Source organism: Eublepharis macularius, chromosome 4 (genome assembly GCF_028583425.1).
Source record: "Eublepharis macularius isolate TG4126 chromosome 4, MPM_Emac_v1.0, whole genome shotgun sequence".
NCBI classification, from domain to species: Eukaryota; Metazoa; Chordata; class Lepidosauria; order Squamata; family Eublepharidae; genus Eublepharis; species Eublepharis macularius.
Window position 1 is genome coordinate 29,175,969 of NC_072793.1, and position 23,229 is coordinate 29,199,197.

At 41.5% G+C, this 23,229-nt stretch overlaps 1 protein-coding gene across 1 annotated transcript in view; it reads right to left on the reverse strand.

Annotated features, from left to right (window-relative positions):
- Window positions 1-402: 402 nt before the first annotated feature.
- Window positions 403-23,229, reverse strand: part of ABCC3 (ATP binding cassette subfamily C member 3) — a 109,874-nt gene continuing 87,047 nt past the window's right edge. Inside the window, exons 19-31 of the mRNA XM_054976234.1 lie at window positions 22,452-22,635; window positions 21,408-21,513; window positions 21,133-21,283; window positions 19,430-19,637; window positions 18,079-18,389; window positions 12,132-12,331; window positions 11,459-11,585; window positions 9,511-9,612; window positions 6,399-6,545; window positions 5,121-5,279; window positions 4,520-4,686; window positions 2,626-2,820; window positions 403-813 (exon numbers count right to left, since the gene is read on the reverse strand). Coding sequence (XP_054832209.1) covers window positions 705-813; window positions 2,626-2,820; window positions 4,520-4,686; window positions 5,121-5,279; window positions 6,399-6,545; window positions 9,511-9,612; window positions 11,459-11,585; window positions 12,132-12,331; window positions 18,079-18,389; window positions 19,430-19,637; window positions 21,133-21,283; window positions 21,408-21,513; window positions 22,452-22,635 — 2,166 coding nt within the window. The 3' untranslated portion in view covers window positions 403-704. The remainder of the gene's footprint in view (window positions 814-2,625; window positions 2,821-4,519; window positions 4,687-5,120; window positions 5,280-6,398; window positions 6,546-9,510; window positions 9,613-11,458; window positions 11,586-12,131; window positions 12,332-18,078; window positions 18,390-19,429; window positions 19,638-21,132; window positions 21,284-21,407; window positions 21,514-22,451; window positions 22,636-23,229) is intronic.

A 23,229-nucleotide genomic window follows, 5' to 3' on the forward strand; every position in this document is an offset into this window, starting at 1 on the left:
CTATGGATGACACCTGGCTTGGTGTTGGCATCATGTGGGTGGAATTGCCTCCCACTGAAAATATACCAGATCCGTTCCACAGACCTATCTAGGAAAGCTATGATAACCTTCCTTTCTGCTAGGCTTTAACATAGGCTGCTTAGTGCTTAACATTGTTTAAATACTGCCTCCCTTTTGTATGAAATTTGTTTTTAATTGGGGTTTGGGTTTTTTTGGAAAATTTTCCTGTTTTATAACATGTGAGAAAAAATTGTCTATAAATGCAGTGAGCTACTTTAGGAACTTTTGTCTAAGTTACTTTAAAATAAAATTAAAATTTCTTCCTGCTTAATCTTGGCATCATTCTGAGTATTGGTTTAAAAGAAAATTGATCCAGAACAATAAGACTCCAGTGCATTGTATCACTAGCTGTCATTTACTAGCAATAAAACAGAATATAATAAGTGCCTATTCATACACACACGCTGCATCCACAATTTCTTGGCAGGATGTCTCTCGATTAAAAAAAAATACTTTGGTCTGTATAAAATAGTTTAAAAATATAAAATTATTTTTTCTGCTTCTGCCAGATATATGGGAATATTTTACTCCTGTATCTTCATAATCTGGTAGAAATGCTGTTCTGGAACAGTACAGTACATTCAGGTATTGCTCTGGAGGTGAAAAAACAAACAGTCCTTCAGTGATCTACGTCAGTTGTCCTGTTATGCCAATCCAGCATCTTTGGCCATACCATAGAAAATTCCTCTGGATGCTATAAGTCTTGAAGGTGTGTCAAATTCAGCAATTTTTCCTTTGTCTAGAACAAGGACTCTGTAAAACAAGAGAGAAACATTAATGTAAGAAAAATGCCAAACTACATGCGTCAACCTCTGCTTGGATCTCCCAATGTGCAATTTAAATTCAAAGGCAGCCATAAGACTGGGCCCATAGCTGTCAGGTAGGCAGAGTTCTTCCATTGCCTTAGCCCCAAAAGAAATCCCCCCCCTCCAGCTGCTATTAGACATGGCAGGGGAAAAACAGAGGCTGCCTTTGACTCTATGATGAAAGAAAGCTGAGATATAAATGGCATGCATAAATTAAGTGATGATAACAGATTGGCTCTGCTAGGTTATTTTGAGTGATTTTTCCTATCAAGGCTGGTGCAGATTGCACACCTACAAAGAACAGAAGAAAATGACTTAAGTAAGCACCCTTAGCCTGCCATATAAAGCAACAGTTAAAGTGCTATAAGTAGATCTACTGCCTGGATTTCAGCCTGCCATTTGAGTGAGACTCTTCTCAACCAGCAGCCCTACATGAACAATCTTCCTTTCACTATCTACTCAGAGCTAAACCACAAGAGATGAATTACACGAGGATGCTCACGTGAAAGGAGTTACAATGTTAGCTGGGACCAGGGCTCATTTTGAGGGGGAATGCGCAGGAATGCAATTCCGGCAGTTCTCCAAAGAAGTCACGTCAGGTGGCCCCGCCCATCTGACTCAGCTATTTTGGGGCCTGTTTTGGCCTGGATTGGGGCCAAAACAGCCCAGATCGGGCCTCTGACAGGTGGTGGATCACTCTCCCGCTCAGCAGCAGCCTGATCTGAACCATTTCGGGCCCCTTTTCGGCCATTTTCAGCCCCTTTTTGCCATTTTGGGCCCAATTTCAGCCCTGAATGGCCAGGATTGTGTCCAAAACAGCCAGGATAGGTGATGTCAGGGGGTGCGGCATATGCAAATCAGTTATGCTAATGACACACTTCTGGTGATGTTAAGGGTGTGGCATATGCTAATAAGTTATGCTAATGAGTTCCTCCAGCTCTTTTTCTACAAAATGACCCCTGGCTGGGAAGATGAATTTTAAAAGACAGATCAGAAGGCTTTGTCAATTTTCCCTCTCTATAGAGCCAGCAAAGATCACTCCTCAGAGGGTTTGTTTATTTCCTCTTTGACTTGGAGAAGGGGAGGTGAAACTGACAGAGCCTTCCTGCAGCAAAGAGGAAATAAACTCTCTGAGGCAAGATCTTTGCTGGCTCTGTAGAGGGGAAATTGACAAAGCCTCCCTATGTCTTTTAAAACTCAGCTTCCCAGCTAACATTGTGAATCCCTTCACGTGAGCGTCCTCGTGTAATTCGTCTCTTGTAGCTTAGCTCTCAGATACTCTTCAGAAAATCATAAGGAACTGACTCATTCTGAGTTATTCCTTAGGGAAGAACTTGCAATAAATCCAAAACATGTTGCACCGATCAAAGATTTCAACCAGGATACAGTGCAAACCGGCATCAGATATGTCCCAGGAGAACAGCTGGTGCAGATAACACCCCAAGTTTAACATTCCTTTGATACACGCACTGTATTTGCAGTAAAACCTGTATCAGATATGAATTGATTGATCCAGCACAGGTAAGCAAACTGGTATTTAAAAGACATGTCCTTGAAACGGGTCAGAAGCCTCTTTGCTGACATGATTGTGGGATTAATTACATGCTCTAAAGTTCAACAGAGCATCGATTTTAAGGAGGGCTGTAAGTAATTTATAAAATACAGTCTTATATGCTCAATACATTTCATTGACCAGGGAGGGGTGGGTGGGTGGATATATGAAGTTCACACTATGTATTTGCCATTACAAAATCCCTACCTTGTATAATCCATTATAGTATTGAGCCTGTGTGCTATTGTTAGCACAGTACAGTCTTCGAACTGTGTTCTTATTGTCATCTGAATTAGATCATCGGTCTCAAGGTCAATTGCTGCAGTGGCTTCATCCAGAATAAGGATTCTTGTTTTGCGGAGGAGAGCCCTTGCCAGACAAACAAGCTGTCTTTGGCCAACGCTGGAAAGCAGATGAAAAGCTTTTCAATCAATGGGAATTTGAAAGCCATTGCATTAAAACAATTCTGACACTAATGAATGGCTGAGGCACTAAGTTAAAATAGAGGATGCGTGGTTGCTGCCAACCTGCATTCTCTATGCCACTTCTTTCCTAGCAACATGATGATATTCAGCATCCTTGTGCTGGCCACCCGCTGGAGGAGACGCAAGGGAACGCTGAGCATAGGACATCAAGGAAAGCATTTTAATTTCTAAAGATTACTAAGAAATGTTGGTGGGGGGAAGAAAGGAATGCGGGTTGGCTGCAGCCATGTACACATTTAGTTCGGGTCCAAATGATGAATTAAGATTTAAAAAAAGACAATTCAACACAGATACATTACAGAAGCTGATGTGAGAGTTGGTCAAGAAGTGGGAAATATTTCTAGTGAAAGTATCAGGTGAGTGGACACTGCAAGTTAATCAAGTTCACAGAAGGCAGCCTAAGTACTGTCAACTTGACCTCAGCAGAGTCACATACATTTGCCTTGTACAAATGCCAAGCTCAAAAAAAGAGGGGGGTACTTGTTCTCATAGAGAGAAATGTGGAGGAGAAGGAGGAGGATCACCTAAAAACCCTCAACATAGGGGAGATTTGGTGCTCACAACTAACCAAAAGCCAGAGAATGATAGCTAACGATTCCCTGACAATAAAACTACTGAGCAGGTGTCTAATAAACAGGCAGCTCTCATTTCAGCTCAACTCAAGAGAGTTATACGTTAGGAATATTCTGTCAGGGCCTCTAATATTATTGGGAGTCCTTTTGTTCTTTTATAGATAGCCTGTTTCTTTTTCTTTTCACAGGCTCTCATCTTTTCTAGTGCTGTTTTTGCCTTTACCGTTTGCTTGTTGATTTTTTTCATGTAGATATAACAATATTAAGGACTTTTAGTTATGTCAAATATGTCTTTTCTGTGATATTGTTAAATTTTCTTATTTATAAAAACATTTTTTTAAAGGAACAAAAGCTTTATTTTATGTGGCGGGGAGTGCTGCTAAACATGCACCACACATTATTAATTAAATAATTAAATGAATGTCGACATCTTTTAGCACCTAAAGTCAAACTGAAATCCACTCTGTAATAGTAGGCCTATGGCAAAGAAACAAATCCCTGTGTAAACATTCTAATTCCTCGGCACACAAGAGAGTAGGGCAGGGTTAACTGGCAAGAAGGAAGTGGTTGGGGTGAGCTGCAATGCTAGGATGGCTCTGGACCAAGATGAGCTAAGAGGGCCTTGTGGTGCTGGCAGTGCCGCAGGAACAGCTCATGCTCTGCAGCCTCCGTGACTCTGCAGGCACTACGGGCATCTCTTGGCTCAGCTTGCTCCTGCTCAACAGTGATCCTCCAGGACAGCAGCCCAAAGAGACCTTTCCTGCCAAGTCAACATGCCAGTCTGCCCCCAGCAGTAGTCAAGCAAAGGAGATGTGGGCAGGAATGCAACTTGATACGGCTAAACTGAATTTATAATCAGTGGAATTTTGCCAACTGTGGCTTCTATAGCCACTGAAGTGTTGTGACCAGGTGGCAGCTCTAGTGGGGAATAAGAGCCCAGATATAGTAATCGGGGGGTGGGGGCTCAGTTTCACATAGCAATTTAATGTAATCAGCCAATCCTTTGGCAGCAGGCTGGAATTTCTTTAATAGGATTTCACTCGCCTGAGATTTTCTCCTCCTTCGGCACATTCAAAATCCAGCATAGCTGGTTGACTGCGGACAAACCTCTTCAAATGGGACAGTTCAAGAGCTCTCCATAGTTCTTCTTCGGAATATTTATTAAAGGGATCCAAATTCATTCGGAGAGTTCCAGAAAAAAGCACAGGATCCTGGACAAAAGTAATATAGCAGAGTTCAGGAATATCGTCGGATTATCTACCCCAAAAGGTTTCAGAACAGAAAATATTAGAGACCAGCAAGGTGAACCAGGAATATTGGGCTGCAGCAATGGAGAGATTGAACCACCTTGCTGTCCTCCAGGGGGTGTGTATGAACCTTATGGAGCTAGAGAAATTAAAGATCTCTTGACTTCATCTGACTAGTAAAGATTGCGAACAACAATGCTGTTTTTCTGTTGAAATCCTTCCCACTGATTTCCTATTTACATTTATTCCGGGACAAAAAACACCTGTTGTATAGCAGGGTCATGCTGTACTTGTTCTGGATACAAAGCCTGATCTACTTGAACTTTACACGTTGCATCACCTCATTTGCATCACGAACCCAAGTTTGATGCTCACTCATGATTTAGGTGCTAACTTACCTGAGGAATGATAGTCAGCTTCGATCGCAGGTCATGAAGGCCAATCTCAGAGATTCTCAGCCCATCAATTTGTATTTCCCCTTTTGCAGCTTCTAGGATCCTAAAGAGGCAGAGTGTCATAGAGGACTTGCCAGCTCCCGTTCTCCCAACGATCCCAACCTAAGGAATACATTTAGAGTGTCAGGAACAGTGTACCATGAAAACTTTGATAACAGCTCCAGGAAAAAATAAGATGGCTTTTTTGGAAAGTTCTGACCCATGAGAATATAAGTCTTGTTCAGACTACTGTTTACCAATACCATTTATTTTCTTTAGTTTGGTACTGTGCGTGACTGCTGATATTGTTCATGAAAGAACTGACAATAGTGGTTGCTCCTGGAGGGGAAGCACTAGGAAACAGAGATGCTAGAATAATAGTGCGGCAGACTCTCTGTGTGGTCAACATCAGAAAAGGAAGGAAGCAATTCATACACTGCTGCTCTTGTTGCTGAAACTCTCAAGGCCAAGTTCTCACAAATGCTTGATTACTTGGCACAGTAAAAGCTACATGAATTATACTTTGTAGCCACACACATAACCAAGGTCCTCTCCAAAGTCACTGACATATCCTTGGGAAAAGGATGACGGGTAAAACCTCCCATTCTTTCTAATCACTTAAGTGGCAACAAACAAACAAACTCTAAACCCAAGACCAAAGGGACCTCATATAACCAAATCAGCCTATGCACACACTGAGGGCCAAACTACAAGTGACAAATGACACAGGTTGGACACTTGTCAGCTTCCCTCAAGTTTTGATGGGAAATGTAGGCGCTTGGCGGAATGTTGGACAAGTGACAGTTGAAAAGCTCATTGGACAGCAGTCTGAGAGCCAAGCTGCAAGACCAGGATGCCTACATTTCCCATCAAAACTTGAGGGAAGCTGACAAGTGTCCAACCTGTGCCATTCGTTACTTGTAGCTTGGCCCCGAGTTGAATTCCACACAGTAGTGATCAATCAACAGTTTAGACAGATCAAAGCATAGGGTAAATTCCAATTCTTGCTCATGCTGGGGCACTCACAAAGAATCCTGCACATGATAAACGACAGCCATTGCTTTTCAAAGGTTACATGCCAAGAAGACCCAGATGAGACCTAAACGGATCCACTTGATCTGCCTTTTCAATATCACTAATACAAAGTAGACATGTGAGGAAATGGTGACAGAGTTGTTTCACATAATACCCATAGATAAAAATAGATGCTGTATAACCTAAGCAGTTGTGCTATGATTATACCTTTTCTCCACCTTTCACATCCAGACTGAGGTCTTTTAGCACCAGGTCCAGGCCTTTCCTATACCGTACAGAATAGTTTGCAAACTGCACTTGCCCCTGGGTGGGCCAGTCCTCTGATGGTCTTTTGTCTTCAATTATCCAAGGAGCCTAAAGGATAGAAATGGTTACAAATACAAATGTATATAATATCTCTCAAAAAAGTGGAAGGGCTGTGGCTGAGTCACAGGACATCTGATTTACGCAGAAAGTTCCAGATTCAATCCCTGGCCTCTTTGACCAGAAGTGCCACCCTAAGGAGAGTTTCATCATTCTATGTTCACTGAAGCCAAGGGGTTGAGAAGAGTATAACCACGACAGACTAATGGCCTAACTCAGTATAAGGCAGCTTCGGTGGTCATGTGAGATTTTTATTTACACTGTATGTTTGTGAAATTATTTAAAATAAGATGGATACATTTTTCTTCAATTTACCTCACACACACACCATGATCGGGGATGCAATTTACAGACAATATATGCTGCTCTGTTACTGAATATAATGTGTTTTAAGCTTGCCAGCTGCCAATGGCAGATAATCTCCTGGCAATTTATGCTTCTGCCCACCAATTCCCAGCTGATTAGCAGGAGGAGGCAGGCTGGGGGAAATGGGTGCGAGGGTGCCTGTGGCCCCAACTGATGACATCACATCTGGCACCATCAGGAAGCAACTGCAGTACGCAAGGGCCAATTCTTTAACACTTGGCCCCAAACATAGTGTTTTTGCTATGTTTTGGGCCAAGTGCTACAGAATTGGCTCTGGCGTGACACTGTCACTTCTGAGTCACACTGGAAGTGACATAATCAACTGGGGCCATCTGGGCGTAAGTACACATCCTCCACCTCTCACTGGTTGCCAGGGCAGATCCGGCAACTCTAAATGTGTTTCATATCTAAATAGTACCCAATCTAAGCAGTGTCACAGTGACCTTTCTAGTAACCAGATTTAAGGTAAAACTAGACATTAGCTGCTTCCACACATGTTGGATAATGCACTTTCAATACTCTTTAGTGATCATTTGGAACTTGGTTTTCATGTGTGAAACAAAAAACCCACTTCCAAAGGACTGTTAAAATGCATTGAAAGTGCATTATCCAATGTGTGTGGAAACAGCCATTATGTCTGCTACAAAACGGACTGGGTTCTCCAACCTGTTTTACAGAGAGACTTGACATCAGGGGACTAACATTCTCAAGTACTGCAGACTCAGGTGTGTGGCAAAGGGGAAAGAGGAGCGTCAGACTGCACCGCCCCCCCCCCCCCGCTTTCTTAAGCAGAAATGGCCATGAGGGGCCTCAAAGCATGCGTGTCCCTGACTGTGCCAATCTACCATGTGTGTGCCTGTTAATGTTATCAGAGATACAAAACAAGCGATAATTAGTGTATCAGTTTCCTGCTGATAACGGAATGTGCAAGCTTTCATGTAGAATATATCCGTTCATCAAACAGAATGAAATATATACACAAAGCAAATAAATTTGCTTACAAATGTAAATGTTTTTAAACTAAACTTCAGATTGCCGAATCACAAGGGTACAATCTAGTCAAGTTCCATTTATATCAATGGGAGAATTAAGAATGTGTTTCTCTGTCCCCCTCTGAAATCAACTGTGTTTCAAAGTTTCAGTGTGTTTCAATGAACGAGTTTCCAGCCCTTAAACACTTAAGATATTGTCTTGCAAAGCAAATAGATAATCTATCTGAAATGACAAAAATCATTTGCATTTATTTTGCTCTTCCTAGATCAACAGAGCGGCAGCCACATTATTGTTCTACTAAAAAATCCTACACGTGGTTTCAACACTTGCATGTTCCTTCACCGAGGAAAACATTTTATTTATTTAGAGCACTTTTAGTCTACTTTTCTGCCACAGGGAACTCGAGGAGGATTACATTGAGAAGTGAAAATATATCCATAAAGGGTTGCCAGCCTCCAACTGCTGCCCCCTGGCCAGTGGGGAGAAAGGCATCAGGAGGGGAGAGGCAGGTCAGCTGACCCATGGAAGAAATGGACGTGCATGCACCTGTGTCCCGTGGCAAATATGTCATTTCTGGTGTGATCCTGAAGTGATGGGTAGCGCTACTGCTGATTTTTAAAAAGTAGATCCAAAACATTGTGGAAACCTGTCCACCCCCTGGCAACACTGTATCCATGAAATCCGTAAGAAATATTATCACGAAGATAAAATGCAGGGCAGGAGAATAATGCCAACGGCTTTGGCTCCTCATTGTGGAGGAAAGTGGGATATAAATGAAATAATAAATATAAGTGAATACAGAAGGCAGATAAAACATAGGTTGCTTGGTGAGTGGGAAGGAGAGAAGGAAGCGATGAAAGATGAGGACATGCGGGTTGCCAGGAGGAGGGAAAGAGGAAATAGCGTTGGGAAGGGTTTAGAGGGGAAACTGAGGTACCTCCTACAAGTCTTCGCATGTTCTCTGCAGCGCAACAGGGCCTGGTCTGGTGGTCAGCACCATGCAAAATTGTCCAAAGAAGAGGGTGTGTGTGTGGAAAAAAGGGAAAGCTGAAGATGGAGGGGCAGACAAAAGTAGGGTGGCTGGTGGGTGGGAAGGAGACAAGGCCTGAGCCTGCTGGTGCGGGGAGGGAAGAATATAAATGGAAGTAAATAAATAAATAAATAAGGAAGCAGGAAAAGGGAAGAGGCTATGGGTCTTTGGGGGAAATGAAAGAGGGGGAGGAGGAGTAAATGAGATGCCCCCCCTCCTGCAAGTCTTCACAGGTTCCCTGCTTGTTATATCTAATTCATAGTTGTTGCTTTGACAACAGAGCAAAACTAGCTGCTTTTAGGGACCATGGTATCTATCATATATGCAATCAGTCTACAAGCCAATTGCTCTCCAATTGAGTGGAGATTTTGTATGAGAATAAAAATCTGTTGAAACAGCAACACTGCACTTCAACCATCCTGTTAATGCGGAACAGAAACCAGGGGACTAATTTAGAAACTAATTTAAGCAAAGAAATGACTAGCGCTTCACATATGAGAACAAATATCTTTAACAAAATTATGCTTCTAGGAGGAACATTCCCAAATTAAGCTGTTGGGAACTAACCTCGGTTTCAGTCTCCGAGTATTCCTTCACTCTTTCTACAGCCACAATGTTAGTTTCTAGGTCAGATGTCATTCGTACCATCCAGTTAAGAGCCATTGTCACCTAGGAAATGACGAAGACTTGTTACCCGTATCTTCAAGAGCATCTCGAAGAGCAAAATTGAACAGCGGACTGTTTTTGAGATCAACAGAAACTATAAAGAATGAAACTGCTGAAAGGACTTGTGAAATTCTGTTTGACATTATCTTCTCTAGCCAACTGTGTTACTTCCCTTTTAGTTCTTCACTACTCCGGTCTTTAAAATATCTCTTCCAGCTCCTCTTTCAAACTATTTCTGCTCTTCCTTTGAGAAAGATAAGGGAGACTAATTTTCAAGGAAGAAGCCATAAAGAGGGGGAAGAGTCCTATATTCCCGTAACGCTTCATTCCGACCTACATTGCAGCAGTACCAGCACGTACCTTTACCGTGAACCTCATAAGGTATCTAGGATGCAAAGAGCCTGTAAACGATAGCGGCCAGCAGTTTGCCTGAGATTTGCTAAGGGCATACTATAAAATATCAAAGGTATTACAATCCCTTATATTGCATTTAGAATTCATCACCTTGCCGCTTCTGTGATATGATCCCACATCTACTAGGGATAGAGATTCAATCATTGTACTTCCCCCCTTCCAAATCAACATTCATAGCTTTTGAAGCTGGGAGAGATAATTAGAATCCTCTAATCTGACCAGATGCTCTTGTATAGGCCGCAGAATTTTACAAAGCAATTTAACCATCAAAGATCATGGCTTTAGAGTGATCTCAATCAGTGCACTTTTTAAACTGTAGCCCACGTTTTGCGTCACAGTTTCAAAACAATACGGATGTTGCCAATTTTTTTTGTTTAAAATTAAGGATTTAACTCCTTACTGAGATGACCATCATAGAAAACAGGAACGAGAGTGATTTTCTAAGCTGGCTATGACGGTATGTTTTTCCTTAACACCTTTCTGTAGAAAATCTAAATGGAATATAATTAATGCTGTAGGTTCTCCTCAGATACTAAGCAGGGTGAAAGGCACTGGGCTTATGTTCTGCAGCTCAAGGGTTTCCAAACACTGCCACTGTGTGCTTCCTTAAGATTCCTCTCAACTGTGGTGTGCCAATCCCCTCCAGCATAATCTCAGGCCTCTGAGGAGCGGTGTGAAAGAGAATGAAGCCATGGCCCATGATGGGGCAGGACCAATTTCATGGGTATTTCCCACCCAACTGGCAGGAGGAGCATAGTTATTGAATGAAGAAAGCCACTGTCTATGTGGCTTCCCTTCCCCATTCACAAACAGTCCACCAGCATGGAGACGTAATAGTCCACCAGCATGGAGACGTAACGTGGGGAAACGGCGCATGAGAAGTAGGCTTGTTATGTTCTGTATTCACAGATCACTTCTTTTTTAGATCACATAGCTAGTGCAAGTTTGCTGCACCCAGGATATGTGTGCAGGGCTTTTAATATTGAAAGATTGAACAGATACACAAAATGAACACTCTCGTGTCTTCAGACAGGAGTTCCTCTGATTCCTTGTCTTGTACTTTAAATTCTTCCTGCATTTCTTTCATGCTGTCTCTTCCCTGCTCCTCGGAGGAGCATTGTGCACTGAAAGCCATAATACTGTATGAGACTGAGAGCGGGACCACAAGTGACGCCTGACACAGGTTGGACACTTGCCAGCTTCCCTCAAGTTTTGATGGGAAATGTAGGCAGCTTGGCGGAATGTTGGACGAGTGACAGTTGAAAAGTCCATTGGACAGCAGTCAGAGAGCAAAGCTGCGAGACCAGGATGCCTACATTTCCCATCAAAAGTTGAGGGAAGCTGACAAGTGTCCAATCTGTGTCAGGCGTCACTTGTGGTCCCGCTCTCATTCCACTATTTGTAGAAGTTATTGTTTAAAACTCATTTTACCTACCTGCAAGGCATAGGACACAGAAAGACCAACTAGGCCAGCAGTCAGAGTGCTTTTACTCAATACAGCAAAAAGTGCCGCAAAAAATACAACACAGTTTCCTACAAATTCAACTCTAATTCCCAGCCACCTGTGAAATGAGAAAACAGAGAAAAGTAAGTAATACAGAACTTTAACTGAATAGCAGGAAAATGTTGTTTATCCAATTAAAAATGAGAAATTACATATAGATATATACAGGGCTCATTTCGAGGGGGAACGCACAGGAACACAGTTCCGGCAGTTCCCCAAAGAGGTCATATGTCAGGTGGCCCCACCCACCTGACTCTCAGCCATTTTGGGCCCTTCAGCATGGATTGGGGCTGAAACGGCCTGGATCGGGCCTCTGACGGGTGGTGGATCACTTTCCCATTCAGCAGCGGGAGAGTGCTGAGTGGGAGAGTGATCATTTTGGGCCCCTTTTGGGCCCTGAATGGCCAGGATTGGATCCAAAACAGCCAGTATAGGTGATGTCAGGGGGTGTGGCATATGCAAATCAGTTATGCTAATGACACATTTCCAGTGATGGCAAAGGGTGTGATATATGCTAATGAGTTATGCTAATGAGTTCCTCCAGCTCTTTTTCCACGAAATGCCCCCTGGATATATACACAATCAAATATTGTGGTTTTTTTACCTGTTTGATACAATTCCAGGATAATAACTTTTCTGATTGTCATTCACCTTCATGTCACTGATGTGAACAAAAGACTTTTCTCTTCTATAAGCTCGGATGACACTTGCTCCTGTGACAGTCTCCGAAAAATGAGAATATATGGGAGATCTGCTGACTGACTCCAGGCGCTTTAGCTGACGAGAGGTAGCCACATAGAACCGCTGCCATCGTTCAGTTCAAATACACAAAGACAAACATAAAATTTAAACATTTTAGACATTTGATGGGAATTATCAGCTCACTGCATTATAGAACTACAGCATCGTCTCAGAATGAAAAATAACCAGAAAAGGAAGGCCGTTCATGACATTGAGATTTTTTTTCTCAACCTGTTGAAGCCTAGAAACTGTTTGAACATCATCAGAATTGTGATAAAACCTCTTCTCAGCTGTATAACTTCATTTTATGAGTGAGGTTTGAATGCTCCTCTATGGAAAAACTGCTTACATACATAAAAATAACATTAGGAAGAAACGGGGAACTCTCGTGATATGCTTCTTTTCTGGGCATATGGAACTTATTTTTGAGGACAGCATTCAGATACATAGATCCATATCTGCAACCATTCTGACCTTTATTCAAGCTTTACTACTTGATTCTGATTATCGCATAAACTTGCCTCGATGCTGCAACTCAGGTAATCCGCCTGCCTATTAATTTTTTGAAACTTCTACCAGCTGACCCAATAAATCAAGCTTTTAAGAGTCAGCATGGTATAGTGGTTAAAAGTGTTGACTAGAATCTGGGAGTCCTTTCTGTCAGTCACACTCTCAGCCTAACCTACATCACACGATTGTTCTGAGGATATAATGAAGAAGAGACTGGCATATACTGCCCTGAGCTCCTTAGAGGAAAGGGAAGATAAAAATGTATTAAACAAATACAAATGATAATAATGCAGATAATTATAGTTGCTGTGAGATGACTGAATGGTCTACACTAGAGATGGGCACGAACCAAATTATGAACCAAAGTTAGTCATGAACAAGGCTGGTTCATGGTTTGCGAATGAGCGGTTCATGGGCACTCATTTCTCACAAACCACAACCCATTTTTGCTTGGTTCGTATTTTGGTTTGTCACTGGTGCCGATCAATCAGTTTCCTAGGCAACTGGGGGAATGACCTCTCCACAGACCTTCTGCTGAACTGGAAGTGACGTTTTCACGAACCAAACAAACTGATTTGTGAACTGGGACAACTTTGTGAAAGTTCGTGGTTCGTGAAATGCTATGAACCATGAACCTCACGGTTCAGAATTTTCCTGGTTCGTGCCCATCTCTAGTCTACACCACCATGGTGGAAGGTTATGTCTGTCAAGAAAAGAACCAGGGTCCTCAGCATCCCATAATCTCAATCATTCTGCCAAAACCTTCTCTATGAAGAAAGAGGGTCAGAGCCTGAAGAAGTCTTTTTGGCGCTTGTTTTTTCTCCCTCCCTGCTTCATAAAGAACATACAACATGACTTCCTATTGCTTGGAAGCTCCTTCTTTTTTTTACTGGGAGAGAAAAGGATTCAGGAAACATGAACTTTGTTTCTTGTATGTCTTCTTCTTGTAGCAAGGGAAAAAGGAAGTGCTAGACGGCACCCAACAGGAGTGTCACTTCTTGTTTGCTCAGCTATTCTTCAGAAGAGCACTGAAGGCTCTGTGAGGCATATCTGCAGGCACATCTTCCTTAGTGAAGGATGTGACAATCAAACATTGGCTTAATTAATCAATTATTTTCCTTCAGGCCCTACTGTACAATTCTGACATTCAAGTTGCCACCCTCTAATGGCTCCAGAAGGACTGAAATCATTCCTTGATGGATACAACCTATTAATTCACTGAATATGGGTTTTAATTTTTCTTACAAAAACATCTGCACTGCCCCTTATGAACCACTAACAAACAACCATCTCTATATTTTGGCTATGCTTTTAAAATAGACTCCCCCCACCCCCCGGGCTCCCCATAACAGCAACAAAACAAAAGTGATTGGTTTGTGCGATTTAGCTGAGAGAATTTTGTCATTCTCACTAAATGCACATAAAAGAGAGTACGGTAAAATTTCAATACATCTGATGATTGCTTAAAAGGGAAACTGTTAAGCAGCTAAAATATTCATGCCGTCGACAGCCTTAAAGCTGTGTGTATTCCGTGCTGTATTGGGAAGGGATTTCTTAGCCTCAACTGGGAAAACTTAGGGCTGAATTTTTATGAGGACTCCCTACAACTGGGGCCTGCCTCATACATAACAAACCACAGTGTGTTGCCATATTAATGAACTGGAGGATCCCAGGGCTCGTGCAGCACCTCCCCCTTCCTCCTCTACACTGCACTCGAACAGAAAACTTGCAGTTTTACAGCAAGCCATGGTTTGTCATTACATACAATTATGTATTTTTCTATCAGCACTGTCCTAAGCACAGTCACACCCTTCTCTATATCTTGCTATCCAGGCCCCCTCAGGATGCAGAAGACATCTTGGATTGCTGCCTGACAGCTGTAGTGAAATGGCTAAAAACGAACAAACTGAAATTGAACCTAGACAAGACAGAAGTGATGCTTGTTGGGAAGGCAGAGATCTTGAAGGACATTGTACTCCCCACTTTTGATGAAGTTCGTCTGACCCTTGCAGACGCAGTTAAGAGCCTTGGGGTTATATTGGATCCAGTGCTACTACTAGAAAAACAAGTTAAGGAAGCTGCAAAAATCGCCTTTTACAATCTCATTCTAGCCGGGAAGATGGCTTCTTACCTCGACCTGGCCATCTGGATCCATGCTATGGTAACATCAAGACTTGACTATTGTAATGCACTATACATAGGTCTCCCATCCAAATTAACTTGGAAACTCCAATTGGTGCAAAACACTGTGGCACGACTGCTATCAGGAGCAAGTAGGAGCATGAACATCACCCCCATTCTGCAGTTACTCCATTGGTTACCTATCAGCTACTGTGCTCAGTTCAAGGTATTGGTTATCACTTCCTTGGCCCGGCGTACATATGGGACCACCTCACTCCCTATGCTTCGCTCATCTGAACAGGGTCTGCTGCAGGTGCCACCCTGCACATGGACGAAATCAACAGCAGCCTGTACATGGACTTTCTCTGTGGTGGCCCCTACGATGTAGAACGGCTTGCCTGAGGTGGTCAGGAGAACCCCCACTCTTCTAGCTTTCCACAAATGATGCAAAACCAAATTATTCAAAAAGGCTTTTCTATTGTAGGGAGAGGCTCTCAAATGCTTTGCTAAGAAGTTAAAGACCACAGACTTCACCACTATATTGCCTTACATACTACCTGTTGTCTTAAATATGTGCTCCTATGAGCTACATGTGCTTCATGTGGTCTAATGTCATTAACAGACCTGCTTAGATCCTGAAAACTGGAGGGCATGGCTTTTTTTATTGAGTCAAGCCATCTCATTTTGGGTCATTTTTGTCATTTTAGCTTCTAGGGAGACTTCAGGCTTGATTTGATCTAGTACCCACATTTGTCTTTTTGGTTGTCCATGGTATCTGCAAGTTCCCCCCATGGAATGGGCTGTCTGAGGAGTTCAGGAGAGCCCCCACTCTCCTGGCTTTCCATAAATGGTGCAAAACAATTATTCAAGAGGGCCTTTTGCTCAGATAGACGGCTGCTCTATTGGTCCACAAGAGATGCATTAGCCAAGAGATAGGAATTATAGGGACTTACTTCTATGTATTGTCTGTTGCTGTACATATGATCCTACTGGATAGTTTATTTGTTGTTTAATATTTCAGCCTTAGAATTGCTTATGCTCAGTTCAACATTCATCTCCGTTAGATTCCTGCTAGTTTTAAAGTGTTCCAAATTTGCATTTATAGACCCAATTACATTGTATATTGAAATGGACTGTACTGACTGTGTGATCCACCTTGAGTCTCAGTGAGAAAGGCGGACTATAAATAGCATAACTAAATAAATAAAATAAATTAAAACTCTCCTCCAGCACCACATTTCAAAGAAATCAATTTTCTTCCTGTCAGCTTTCTTCGCCATCCAACTTTCACATCACATACATGGTGTTGGGGAAGGCAAAAAGATTTAAAAAAACACACCCCTTTTCTACACATTTGTTGGCAGAACCATAAGGTTAAGCCTCTGGGGCAGACAGTTTTATACCCCATTAACCTAATTACTGGTATAGTTATTCCTATGGCCACAGTTATCATTTTGGCTAGTTAATCTGAAGAGACTAGGCATCAACAGAAGTGTTATTTTGTCTAAACTATTAAGAGCTAAAAACTGCCTCCAAAAAGCTAATTTTTATTGAGGTAATAGTATCTAAAATGTGGAAACGCTTACATCAATTAAATGAATTTTCTTCGGTTCGTACAAGTCACGGTACTAAAATACTGAATTGAACATATTACATTTGTGCTATTTAATCACAGAAATCATGAGAGAGTGACAGATTGTTGTTTGCAAAATTTGTTTATCAATTAATAAGAAAACAAAAGTTCCCTTGAGAGATTTGTTTCATTTTAATCTCTGATTTCTCTTCTCTTCTCTGATGTAATATATTTGCCTACCGTCATCTTTATAATGATGTGAAAAATCAACTAAAGAAAAGGAAGGGGCAAAGGATGCTTTGAAAATGCACAGACAGCTGCTGTGAATGATTCAGAAAGATAACATTGGTTGTTTCTGCACGTCGTAACGTCGCACAAGCCTCATGGAATGAGGACATCTTCATGGCGCGATTTCTGACATCATTGTGCCATGAAAACGGGATTGTGGTGCGAAGACATCAGAAATCCCACCATGAAGAATTTTTTAAGGACTGGGGAAGACTGAAGGAGTATTTGGAGAAAAAATGGGATCTGAAGGGGAAATTATGGCAATTTGATAGTTATTAATTAGGGAAAATATTGGAGATAGGGATTTTTACCATTTAAAGTGAAGTTTTAATTATTGTTAAGTATAAGTTTTGAATAGATATGAATTTAATAGATATAATTTAGTTTATTAAGGAAATATGAGATAATAACATATAAATGGAATAGAAAAGTAAGGAATAGAATAAGATAAGGGTTGGAAAGCTGTTGGAAGTCTGAGAAAAAGGGGGGAGGGAAAGGGTGGGGGAAAATAGATATTTAGGTTTTAAATAAAAATGTTATTTGTAATATGTACTCACCTAATAAAAATTAAAAAAAAGAAATCCCACCATGAAGATGTTCTCGTTCTGTGAGGGTTCCGTGACATTAGGGCCGTTTCCACACACGTTGATTAATGCACTTTCAATGCACTTTAACGATCCTTTGGAAGTGGGTCTTTTGTTTCACACATGAAAATCCATTTCCAAATGATCACTAAAGAGCATTGAAAGTGCATTATCTAACGTGTGCGGAAGCAGCCCAGGACGTGTAGAAACAGCCACTGTGCAAGGCTGCCGGTGGACCAGCTCCTTCTCCTGCCTTAGGACTCATAGACCTTGTTCTCTTGTCACACCTTCCAAGTCTACCAATACCCCAAAGTTATTTTGAGCCCAATGGCAATCCAACTATTGTTAGAGTAAATGCATGCTTATAAGCTGATTCTGCACACGTTGGATAATGCACTTCCAATCCTCTTTATAGATCATTTGGAACGGATTTTTTCGTGTGCGGAACAAAAAATCCACCTCAAATGATTGATAAAGTGCATTGAAAGTGCATTATCCAACGTGTGCGGAATCAGCCATAGACTACCTTTGCATCAAGCCCAGTCTAGGTTCTGCTGAGGAGAGCAAAGTCAGATCTTGCATGCTGAAGAAGTTACACAAATTCTGCACATTGAGTGGCTTTAGACTTGACATTAAAAGACAAGCTCACATTATGTATCTAGCATACTTATTTTTTTTAAAAAAAGATCAATAAAGCAATGAGATGGCCAAAGACAAAAGGAATCAACTGTTACCTGGGCAAAGTAGTACAGGATGGCTAGAGGTATTATAACTGCTGCAAAAAGGGGGGTGCTTGCTATGATCACAATCATCGTAGACAAAGAGTTGAAGAACGTTCCAAAGAACATCAAGATAGTCGGTGGTATCACTTCATCGATCACATAGATGTCTTTAGAGAAGCGGTTGATGATTCGCCCAATGGGAGTCGTGTCATAAAAAGACTGTGGAGTGTGGAGCTTGTTCTCCAGCAATCCTGCATGAAGGAGGCGAGCTGCTTTGATGCCACCCATTGCCAAGGTAAAAGAAGAGATCAGCACAAAAAGCCCTGTTCGCATGAGGGAAAAACGCATGAGGAAACTGAAGACACCATTGGCCAGTTTAATTATCCTAGAAACCTTGAAACATCCAATGAGTAAGAAACAATTTAGACACAGCTATTCATTAAACAGAACCTTAATATTTAATTTGGAGCTAGGCCTGGTAGAAAGCCACCGGCCAGAGTTTGTGGACCGCTGGCAAGAGGAGGGCAGCCTGGCTCTCTCCCTCCCTCTCTCCCTCCCTCCCTCTCTGACATGGCTCCCACGGCTATGCAGGGAGCCATAGGGTTCAAGTACCCAGTTGGCCAATCAGACCGGCTGTCTGGGAAAAGGGCGGGGACTTTGTCCCTGACCTGAGAGAACAGTTGCAAATCTCCCTTCTGCCATAAAGGTTACAGGGATGACTGTGGGGCCAGTCATGGTCTTTCAACCTAACCTACTATGCAGAGGTTATGGGAATTAACGGAGGAAAGGGACAGAGATGTTACCTTAATCCCTCTAGAATAGGATAAAAATGTACTAAAAAGAATAAAAATTAATCACAGGGAAAATTTAGTAATCAATCAAGTACTAGGTCTAGGAACTCTTACAGAGCAAATGCTTATGCTCAACTCTTAATATTTTGCTGTTCGGAGAACTATTATTCTGATTTTGCATACCACCTCATTTTCTTATCATAAAGGCTACCCACAGCACATGAAAACTCAATACTACATTTGTCCTTTGTGGCCACAGTCCAACAAAGCTTATGCAGATATCGGAGAGAACTGTACACAGAGTTTTGGAACTGCCAATGCAATCACTGAATCAATGGATGCAACATCAAATTAAAACCTAGCTCTTCAGCATTTTCTTTTATTATTTCTTTTGTGGTCTTCAGGAACCTTCTAAAAAGTTCCAGAGGCCACCCCCCAACCCCAGGCAGAATTAAAGGACCACTGTCATATTCCGTAACAATGACACACACAGTATCTCCTTCCTATGCCTGGTTTTTTTTAATAAGGCACATAATCTTCCATTGAGGAGATACAGCAAAGACACGTCTTACCTTGCAAGAGGCCCAGAGCTGCATAGACTCCAACGTACATGTGCACATTATGCTGAGTGCCATTTTCCACAGGTTCATTGGTCCAAATACTGAGCCATATGTTAGACCCAATTGCAGAAGCGTTTTGACAGCAATATAAGAAGCATATAAATAAAGAGACTAGTGGACCTACTGCCTTCATATATTGCCAGAAAACAGTCAGCTTGACCTACAGTTTGGTATAACACAAAATGGATTCATTAGATCACAAACAACTGACGTCTGGAGTAAACAGTGGCAGAATTTTTCTACTGAGCCGGGAAACTAGAAAGCACCACCAAATCCTAAAATGTGTTATAGAGATACCAGACATGGACAGTTCTGAAGAAAGAAAATTTGACTGCAGTAGAAAGATGTCTGCAACAGCAGGAACATTTCTAAAACATACAGAATAGTTATAGGAAGAGATGCAGCAGCTACATCTTCCCTTTTCTAGGCAATCCTAGCAGCACTAATCAGATGTCCTTGGAGAGACTGAAGTAGAAGCCATATTTGATGTGTCTAGGCAAAGACACATGGAGAGAGAAAAAAATCGGTATTAACGGCAGTTCTTAGATGTATATTCTACTTCAAAAGCACCAGATAGCACTCCAGTTTGGGTTGGTTTCCATTTATGAGAGTGCTTTATAAACTTGTATTCCAATAATAAATAGTGAATGTACTTCCACTTTCATATAGCTTCTCATATAATTTCCCAGACTGCTGTATGGATTCATGCTGCAAACATAGGTCTTACGTTTTCAGTATTTACTGCATTTTTTTTCTTATGGACCTTAGGGCTTGCAATCAACTGGATCTTCCAGTTATATTATTAATATACTGGTACGCAGCTAAAAAAATCATTCCCCTATACCTCATGGCAAACAGAATACCTGTTCCTGACTATATCATACTTGTATTTTTATCACTCATAATTTGTTTTTACTTTTGTTTCAGACCACAGGACCTTAGAGCCAAGCTACAAGAGACGAATTCCATGAGGAGGAGCACATGAAGAGAGTCATGATGTTAGCCAAGAAGGTGACTTTAAAGAGATCGGATGGCTTTGTCAATTTCCCCTCTCTACAGAGCCTGGGAGATCCCTGCTCAGGGGGTTTGTTAATTTCCTATTTATCTCCCAAAGGCTCTGTCACCTCCCCTTCTAGGAGGCAAAGAGGAAATTAACAAACCCTCTGAGGAGAGATCTTCCCTGGCTCTGTAGAGAAGGGAAATTGACAAAGCCTTCCAATCTCTTTTAAAACTCAGCTTCCTGGCCAATGTTGCGACTCCCTTCACGTGCTCCTCCTCGTGTAATTCGTCTCTTGCAGCTTAGCTTTTAGATAAGCCCATGCAGTCTTCCCTCTCTTTCCTGTTAGTCTGTTTTGTAATGTAGGGTAAGAGGGGACAACTGGCTGACTTGCCAGTGGTTCTTCGAAGAGCTAGCTTACCACAATAATTTTACAAGTAGTTAATTCAAATCTTGCTTCCTTTTATCCCACTTTGTATTCAATAACTTTGGGGATTATTTTTTCAATTAGAAAGGCTTCTTACACTCTAAGCTGTCAAGTTTCTCAGATTTCTCTGCTCATATTTTGGTTAGCTGCTTGTCTACCCTGTTTCTAAATCTCTAACCAGCGAGTAACTTTAAAATAGAAATGTGCTCTTATTTGACTCATTTTCCTTACCGTCCCTGTTTCTGTGGTTTCTGCCTGGATAAGTTTCTCTGAAGGACCTTTTTTGGCTAGAGGGGTCTCAGATGACTTTTTATCACACAACTTTCTTTTTGTTGACATTTTGCTAGGACATTCCCCATCTGAGGATATTACACTGAGTTGTCTAATTTAGAAGAGAGGGGAAAAAAGAAAAGATAAGATGATGAGGCAGTGTAATTTCCAAGTCAGGAAAGTCTACACGATTTCTGCAGGCAGAATGGTATCTTTATAACTGTTTCTGGGTTTACCTCAGGAATTGCTTGCGGACTTCATTAGTCACTGGTTCACTGTCTGCTAGATCCATGTGGTTGCTGAGTGTATCTTCAGCAAGCAGCACCTCCTCGTCCTCTACTACTGCAACAGAAGAGTAAATTTTAAAGTTTATTTTGGATTTTTTAAAACTGAGATGATCTTAGTCAGTGCCAAAAACAGAACTTCCTAAGCTACAGAAGAGAAGAGAAGCTGTTTTGGAAGACCGAGGTGCCTTTTGACAAATCTTGCGATTCCATTTGATAAGTCGTGTCGGATGCCAGCTCTGCCACACTCAGGAGTCCCATTGTAGTGCATCAAGTAATGGCAAGAGGCCAAGATCTGAGACATTGTGCATTATGGTTGATGAACGATTATTTCTGAAGAGCAATGGGAAGTGACTAAGGTCATTGCACCTATTGTCCTAATCCAGCATTGTTGAGTTGATAATTACAGAAAGGTATTAAGGAATGGGAAGAGCAAAGAGGAGAGATGGATAGGAGGAGTGTTGCCTCCTATCCTATTTCTCTGTTGCAGCTGATTTGCCTAAAAGTCAACAGACTGATGAAACGAATATGAACAGACTGCAAGCAGCATATTTAATTTCAATTTTATCAGAAACTTTTAAAAAGAAGCATTTTTGAATGACTGAGTGTTGCTGGGCGGTAGTCTTATGCCCTCCAACTCTCCCCATTTTTAAAAATGCCTAATACATGGCTATATGGATAAGTAACTACATTCTTAAAAAAATTAAACTCTGGTAAAGTGGTTCGGCTGCGAATCCCACTCCTGCCATGAGCTCAGTAGGTGGCCTTGGGTAAGCCGCTCCTCTCAGCCCCAGCTCCCCAGTTCTGTTGTGGGGATAATAATAACACTCACTTGTTCACCACTCTGGGTGAGGCACTAATCTGTCTAGAAGAGCAGTATATAAGCACAGTTGTTGTTATTATAAAATAGTTCTAGCCTTGGCCTTTAATCTAGTATGCTCTTTGGATCCAGCTACCAGACTGAAAACACCACAAGACAAATGAAAAACTCCTCACTTGTTGGCTCATCTTCCTCTATATCTTCATCAGGTGCATAATTACGGAGGAAATCGGCGAAAGACTTATTTTGTTTCAAAAGCTCTTGGTAGGACCCCATTTCAGAGATTTTGCCATCCACTAGGACGACAATGTAGTCCACCTGAGGCAAAAAGTTGATGCCATGGGTCACCAAAATTCGAGTCTGAAAATAATACAGTAGTCAGAGGGTATCTTGCTAGAAATTAAAATAATTTTGACAGCAATATGGGCCACAATTAATACAGAAGCAGTTGTTTGCAATGAAATGAATAACTACTGCAAATCTTCCATGGTGAACAAAACTAATGAGTAATATGTTGTTCTTGCATAGACTAGGATTGTAGTTCACAAAAGCAAGGTTGGCAACCATCAATGGCACAGAAGGCCTTGTAAGTCTGAACCAAGTGGTATGGAAGAAAACAGCACAATAACTAGAAAGAGAAGATGCAGTGGGAGAGGATTTGTTAAAAGAGAGGATTGACAATAGCACATTAAAAGGCAGAAAGAAAGGGAACAGTAGTAGAAGAACATTAATATTATAAATTAAAGGTAACACAGAGGGTGCAATAGAAGAGAACATATAAGGGGGGGAACTGAATCAAGAGAACAGAATTTGATGGAACTAAAAACGCAAATATGTGCAATCTCAGAAGGAGGTACTTGCAAAAAGAAAGGAGAAGGGGGGGGAATTCAGGCAATGCACCTGAATTAGAACTGCACATAAGAGTGATTTTGTCAATAAAGTAAACAGCATAAA